Source organism: Varanus komodoensis, unplaced genomic scaffold (assembly GCF_004798865.1).
Source record: "Varanus komodoensis strain SLA01 unplaced genomic scaffold, ASM479886v1 scaffold780, whole genome shotgun sequence".
In the NCBI taxonomy this organism is placed as follows: domain Eukaryota; kingdom Metazoa; phylum Chordata; class Lepidosauria; order Squamata; family Varanidae; genus Varanus; species Varanus komodoensis.
The window spans coordinates 4,928-12,983 of NW_025336456.1; the positions used below are offsets into that span (position 1 = coordinate 4,928).

General features: G+C 43.6%; 1 protein-coding gene across 1 annotated transcript in view; it reads left to right on the forward strand.

Moving 5' to 3' along the window:
* Positions 1–1,630: 1,630 nt before the first annotated feature.
* LOC123035323 (cytochrome P450 4B1-like) overlaps positions 1,631–8,056 on the forward strand; it is a 20,066-nt gene continuing 13,640 nt past the window's right edge. The window contains exons 1-2 of the mRNA XM_044453367.1: positions 1,631–1,792; positions 6,398–6,539. Of these exons, the coding sequence (XP_044309302.1) occupies positions 1,631–1,792; positions 6,398–6,539 (304 nt within the window). The remainder of the gene's footprint in view (positions 1,793–6,397; positions 6,540–8,056) is intronic.

Below are 8,056 nucleotides of genomic sequence, written 5' to 3' on the forward strand. Positions count from 1 at the left end.
TTTCCTACTCTGTATCCTGTAGATGGCACTGTGTTATAGAGGAGGAACACAACTACACAGGTGGGAAAGGGTTTTCTATCACATTCAAAAAAGAAAAAAAAAAATCCATTTTCCTCGCTCCAAAATAAAATCTGAGAAAAAGCTATTAAAATCTGAAAGAAACTGGAGCTTGTAACATTGTCCTAAGACCCTGTAAACAATAATGAGTAAGAAACTCAGTAGACATGCCACAAGTAAAAAAGCTCAGGAAAATAGAGAGGTTTCTTTACTCAAGGCTGTTAATCTGCTGTAGCTGCTTTGCGTTTTGTTGCAGAATCAAGATCCAAGCAAGACACAAAAAGCCTTTCCTTTCATGCTTTTCTATTACTCAACGTCTAGGTGATGCTGAGATATAGCAGAATAGCACAGTCACACAAGCTGGAAAATATGTTCTTCCACTTTCAGAAATAAGTACTTAAGCAAGACTTTCTGTCTGGAGCTTTCTGGTGCTGCTTCTTGCTGAGTGTCTGCAAGTTGAGCGAGGGTTCCTCCTCCTCCTCCTCCTCCTCTTCTGACTTTTAACAACAACCAAACAAAACCAATTTTGCTTTTCTCAGCTTTTAGACCCTTGACAAGCAGCAACTCTGGAAAGTCACAAGGCAGGAAATCCTGGTCAAATTCTCTAGAGAGATTTTTAGAAAGTTCAAGTAGACAGAGGAGGCTGAAAGAAAAAATGGGATTCAGGTAACCTATACATCCCTTGCCCACCTCCTTATGGCGAGGTGAGCACTGAAGTTCTACACCCTGAAATTCTCTCACATAAGAAGTGTTAAAATGGCAACCTTTTCATACTGAAATGCAGGTTGCAGAAAGGCAGGTGAGGTTTCAGCACAGCTCTAAGAAGTGTAACATATACTCTCACTTCGGGAAGAAGATCCAACGAGTATGTGACTGCCAGTCATTGCCAGGAGCTCAGGCTGGAGATGTACCTGATTGATTCATCGACGAGTTTTATGGCTTTGCAGAACACCTCTTCAAAGCTTGATTTCCAAAGAATACAGCAGCTTTCCCCAGATGGTGCCTTCCAGTGCCACAAACGTAACTCCCACTATCCCTTGCCAGCAAGCCCAGATGCTGTGCACCATCAGAAAAAGAGCTCTCACTCTGGTCATCATCCACCTTATATCAGATGGCCATAGCTTAATCTATGGGCACTTACCTGTGAGTAATTCTCACTGAATTCAGTGGGACTCTTTTTTTTTTTTACTAACTATGCCCAGAGTGGTATTATCTTGCCCACATAGGCTGCAGTGCTTAAATATTTGAATGTTCTAAACCCTTTAATCTTCATGGGATGGGTTGCGCTTTTCAAGTTGTTTCTCTAGTTTAACTTGCTAGAACATTTGCAAGTAACCTTTGCCCTCTGCAATGCAAGGCAGATTTCCCTAGCACCTCAGTTATAATGTTAAATCCCTCTAGGTGAAAGGTGGAACAACTGAGCATTCCAGCACATCTTTCTTTTTTAATCAAGAAAAGAATTGTGGGCGTGGGGACTGCTGAAAGAAACCCGACCCCTAAAAATAGAAAGGCAATATACTGTTGGAAAGGAGTTAGTGCCAGCAACACCGTATCTCCCTTTCTGAAGAGCATCATGGGTCTCTTTCCACAACTTTTATTCCTATTTATTGGGTCTGTCTTCATATGTGGGTTCCTGAAAGTCTTCCAGCTGTATCAGAACAAAAAGAAGCTCCTCAAGACCTTCAAGAGTTTCCCAGGCCCTGCAAGCCACTGGTTTTATGGCCACAGCAAGCAGGTAAGGAGGATGGCGGCTTGGAACAGGATGGGCAGGATCACTTGAATTTCATCTGGTGCAAGCAATTATCCGGGGCTAGGAGGTAAAAGGTGGCCGGTCATTTGCCTGGTAGATGTGCATCTTCCCTGCACCAGCAATGACAAGCAGCACCTGCCAAAATCTCTTTATCGACATATTGCCGGAGCTACCATGGGCCTGTCTTCCTTGCATGTTGAGTATTCTGGAGTTATTTGAGGATGCCAGTAGGATTGTGATTCTGAATGCCAGAGACAAGGGCATCACAATTATAATGAGTGAGAGGGGTATTCTATTGTTGTCCATCGACTTCACTGTAAGGGAATGTTAGTTTTACTGGAAGCAGCCCTCTGCTGCAGCCCATCTCTCTATGTTTTAAGTTTGTTTGCCATGTAAATGCTGGGCTGTCCTTCAGGAGCCATGGCTGGCTTGTTTTGTATTTTTTTAACCTTTTCACAAATGTGTCCTCAAGATATGGCAAGAGCGAAAAGGAAGCAGAACCCTAACTGACCCTCTGCGCAGTTGTTACCATGCCCCATTCAGGTGACACAATGCAAATTCCAACCAGTAGAAGTCTTCTAAATGTCCAGGGAATTGGGAGCATGGAGTGCTTTGCCATGCCTGCCATACCTTTGCTCACTGGGCAGAAAGTGGCTCATTGAGGGCTGCTTCCTCTCTCACTGCACTGCAACTTTTTCCACCAGGAAAGAAATACCAGCAGCACAAAGCGCTGTCTAGAGCTCCAGCCAGGAATAATATCAGGAATAATGGCTGCATAGGCATGGCCACACCCCCCCAACCTCACCAGGCTAATGGGGTGCTTGGAAGGGTGCCTCTGGTCTCCCCACCCCAACTCACTTCCTCTCCTCTGCCGTTTGACACACTTTCCCAATCCTTGTAGATTATTGACCTGTGTTCATTGCCATGTCTGTATACACCGTTCACCCACGTTTCTCAGCTCACAGCTTCTTTCCATATCCCTTCTTCATGTTTCTTCCTTTCATTCCTTCCGGTTTCATAGTCTGACCTTTGGATTTGTATTTATCAATTAAAAGTAACGATTACAGGCACAAACAACTTTGCTTGCCTACTTTTCAGAATCTGTAAGACCCCCACTATTTAAAAGATTAGATTCTTCCTGCCTTCTTTATTAGAACATGTCCATTTAGTTTTCATATTATCTGACAGTTTTGAAGCCAGTAACCACTGTTGTTATCCTGCAGTAACTGCAGTTGGAATTAGAAGCAGCACCCCTATGTTATCAAACTCCGTATTTGCAGGTGAGCATTCCTATAGCCCCTAGACAACCTCTAGTGAGATCATAGGATACTTTGGATTCCCAGATCCAATACTAGAAGCAAGAACTCTGACTGCTGATCCCCTTCCTCCCACAACTCGGAGATGCCCTGGAAGAAGCTGTACCTGATGCTACCCAAGATCAGAAAGTCGAGCTAGGAGGTGGAGAAGTGAAGGGAATAAGTCTTGGGCTGCCAGGGTATAAGGAATCATGGCAGCATTTTGGCCTCCTCCTCTTTGCCTCTGAGCAGGTCTGTCTGGTTGAACGACAGAGCAGGAGTTGCAGGGCTGCGGCAGGTAACCTCTGGTGCACTTCTTGCTCTGCACTGGATGCCCACAGGGCTCCAAGTCAGGACTTATGAACACTGAGGACACAGTCAAGAGGATTGGACCTTTTCTTTTTCTTGTTTTGGCTACTTTGCTAAGGGACCCAGAAAGATACTGCTGGAAATGGGCATCATCTGTAGTATGCAGAATACTACAGATCAGTACGGAACCAGCAAGCGTCAAAGCTCATGCCCATATTCTAAATTCCTTGCAGTCTCTTAATTTCCCTACTATACAGGTTCTTACAAGCTTAATATAACCTTGCCTGTGTTTTATATCACTTTTGCAATGCATTTGCGTGAGCACCCTAAAGCATTGCAGACCTGAGTGTTAAAGAGGCAGTTTCTGCTACCTTTTATTTGCCACTGCATATGGCAGAGGTTCCCAGAATGCTGCTCATAGGCAGCTCCAATGGCACTCATGAAAGCCTTCCTCTCTGTTCCCTTAAAAAATAGTTTTAGGGGAAAAATAGGGTAGCCTTCCTTTTCTCTTTCCCTGCCACCAGCCTTGCTCCATGTTTTCCCTTCCCCTTCCTCTCTCCCTTTGCCCTCCTTTTTCTCTTTCTGTTGTAACCCCCCTCACAATCGAACATGCAGCTAGGGCATGGCTCGTCACAGGTAAGAAGCATGATCAGAGTGTCCTGTTCGCGTAAGAACAAGAACCCCAACGAATGTGCACGCTACGCAAGGCTGACCACAAAGCAGCCTTTGTTGCTACGCTCCAACATAACGTCACGCCCTGTACCCTCGCTTGCTTGCTTTAGCATAAAAAAAATGTGTGCGAATGTAGCTCAGTGGATTTCCCCTATTGTTCGCTGTTATTCAAGCACCTGCATAGCCGTCCGTGTAAAAGAGTATAAAAATCCTGCCTTCAAGCTGCTCAGCACCACACTCTCACGAGTGCATGGTCCCTGCCGGCAGGTAAATAAATCTCTCGGTAATTCCAACCAGTCTCTGGTCTCGTCTGTAAAATCGCCCCACAACACTTTCACCCTCCCAGCTTCTAGCTTTACTCCTTTCTTTGCTGTTTTGGCCCACTTCCCTGCTCTTTCACTCACTTCTCTCCACCTGTCTTGCTATTTTCCTCTCCCCGCCACCTCAATATTTCTCCCCAGCACCTCCTTGGCTTACTTTTGACGAGAGCGCAGCCCATTGGAGGCACTTGTTTGCAGCTTCTCAAATTGTTCAGTGTGTTGATAGGTACAAAAAGGCAGGTAATGAGAAACTCTCCCGTCCCGTCCCCCCCCCACCCCCGGCCCCACATTCAGAAGCTGACTCATAGTTTATGAAAAGGCATGGGTCAGGCCTATGACATGTCGGGACAGCCTTGTGGCCATCAGAAGTCCTGAGCCACCCCGGTCAGAACAGTCTTGGCATGGAGATTGAAGTCCCCCAGGACCAGCATCCTGGGAGTCTCCAACACCAGGTCCGAGATGATCTCTGTCAGCTCAGGCAGAGAGTCTGATGGGCAGAAGGATGCATGGTACACCAGCAGAATCCCCAATCTGAGAGGCACTCTAGACCCGGTCTCGAGAGAACCCTGCAAGGGAAATTGAGGCTCGATGGATTGTAGCGACCCCCCTCCCCTCCCCTCCGGGTGTGGCTGGTGTTGGACCAGATACCCTGGTGTTGGACCAGATACCCTGCTCGTCGCCTACACCAATACAGAGTGTTAGGTTTACAGAAAATGTTGGTACAATAGCATCCTGATGTCTTTAGGTATGACATGATGTTCTAAACCAATCAGAAATACTGGTAACAATACTATGGGAAACCATTACTGATTGCTGTATTGATAAGTCAGTCTAGCAAATTCTTGACACTTCAGGAGCTGTTTAAACATGCAAATGTGTCTGATGGAGGAGCCATTGGGAAATCTGGTGTGACAACCACACTCAGCAGGGGCTTGGCTCTGTGGGACTAGATGCTTAGGTGGGTCCATTCAGAAACAAATAGGCACCATTGTTTCAGTTTTTCTGCAGCTGATGAGAACACAGGTATTTCCTCACTAATGATATTAGCCTCCAGCAGCTTTTCAGTCTAGCTAAGAATGCCATCTTCTTAAGGCAACAGCAATGCTGGGAATTCTGCTGTAGTGTGAGAAAGAGGTATAGATTTGATTTTATAACACAAAGCAACATTTTTCTACCATGATTTATCTGAAATTTCCCAACAATATGCATGTGTTTCCTGTCTTTCCCTTTCCCTTCCCCTTTTTCTATATCAAGAATGTTAGTGATTAGTCTATATTGATGCATTTCATGAAATAAGTTTTCCCCATTTGGTTTCTCTCTCTCTCTATTTCATTGCCTGTTGCTACTGTTAAATTGCAAATAATGAAACAGAAATGCAAAGCATCCTTGACAAGTAATAAATTGGAAACTGTTCAAGGTTGGACTTTGCAACTCCTTTGATAAGACAGCTTAATCATATGAAGTTTACCTTTCTGTTCTCCTACAATTAGCTGAGAAGCTGGTCGAAGAAGGCTCCTGACTTCCCATGGCTGTTCTGGATTGTACAGGAAAATGTGAAGCAGGCTTTTGTTCCGAGGCTGAAAGACCTACTGGGCTCAGGCAAATCCTGACAGTTTAAAGTGTGGCCTCAAAGTCATCGAGAGAGCGTCCTCACTTGAGTGGAAATCTGGGTCTCCTTGGTCCTTATCTGGTGCTCTAACCATTATACCACACTGGTTTATATTACTGTTGGTGATTTTGCCTCTAGTTTTCTTTAACACGATGCTACTTGAGAAAGCACACGCATCAAGTGAGGTCTGGCATGCTAGCAAAAATGGGTGGCTTTGGACTATATACCATTTTGAGCACTATTTTTATACAGCATGCAGGCATCTTCTTGAAAAACTGTATCTGACAGAAAAATGTCAATGTAAGGGAGACCTCATCCTGCACAGTATTGACAGAATCAGGACGTGATGTCCTAAATATTTTCTTTTACTACTCTGTTACTGTAGACGGTTCGAGCACAAGAATTAGTCAAGGTCTTGGAATGGACAGAAAAATATCCATATGCCTTCCCTAGGTGGTTTAATGGCTTTATGGCTACCTTACATATCTCCCACCCAGATTATGCCAAAGCTGTGTTTAATCATGGAGGTAAGCATATTTATGTGAGATTTTCCTTACTCCTGTGCTCTACTTTCACAGCACAAATGCTGACTCTAGCAGGAATGTGGAGGGCATTGTGGTTCTAATTATCCCTTTGTTTGATGAAATAAGGCTGGTTTATCACTGGGACAATTTTCTTGCAGATTTTCCTGTGATGCCTTTTCAACCCTTACCTAGTGCTGAGCAAAAATATTCTGCCACATTTATTTAGATCATTCTTGTTCAATTTGATAGAAAAGAAACTAGCTTTATAAAAATCAAAGGAATTCTCCCTGTGTAACTGCCTTCTTAGACTGAAAGCTTCCAGTTCCACTTATAGTACCTGATTAAGTGGTTTCAACCCATAAAAACTAATGCCAGTTCATTAAACTATCTAAACAGAAAAAATGTAGTCCATATTTTTGCTGCACTTAACTCTTAAATCTGTGAACTGAAGGCTGACACAGTTATACCATGATATAACAAAGTAAGAAATTATTACTAGATTGTGCTAGCATTGCAGCACTAGATACTATAAGCAGAGCAGTGGTGAACAGACATTAGGCTCATGAGATCTAATTTACTTCCTACTAGGGACGCCAAGGTCCACCAACTTGCAAAATGCATTTACTTATAATTTTGAGCCCAGGAATTTGTTTGGAGGCCTGAATCGGAATGAACAGAATTTCAGTCCTTCCACAAAAAACCCAAACTCTTATTTATTTCACACTGTCTTCATTTTACCAATATAATTTAGGGTGGGGAAATCATTGTTATACTGCTATTGTTATACAGACGAGACTCTGAAATCCTTCCTGGACTTCTCAGATAAACCAGAGATCTACCCACCCGAGTTTACATAAAGCTCAGAAAAGCTTTAGTATGAACTGACAGTTCACACAAGGAATGACAATTCACTGCATGCACTTCTAACTGCTGTGGCTGCTTAAACAGGACAGGGAAGTTCATTGATAGGACTTGTATCTATCTCGTGGTAGAGCATGTCTTTTGCATGTGAAAAGTCCTGGGTTCAGTCCCTGATCTCTCCGGGCATGGCTGGGAAAGCCTCTTATGACATGTTAAGTATGGGTTGAATCATGGATTTTTGTTGAAACATGGGTTGATAACATTGTCTGAACCCAGCCATGCTCTGTTAAACATGAATAAGCCATGAAGAGAACCCATGGTTTGTTCTTGGGCTGGGATCAGCAGATTCTTTGTGGTTGAAAACCCATGGCTTGTTATGACGGCTGGGTTCAGAAAATATAACAACCAATATAGAAGCAACAACCCACAAACTCAGCAACAAACTGTAATCAACCCATGAGTGTGAGTTATCATGTGCAAATTCAGTCAGCATGTGTAGACTGGTATAGATCGATGTGGAACACACCTTCTAATAGTCTCAGAATGTTCACCATCTGGCAGACAGATTAATTTCAATTCAAAAAAGTGGCAGATAAAACAGAGTATTTCTAATAAAACCCTGTATCACAAATTTATATTGTGCTCACTCTTCAAATGAA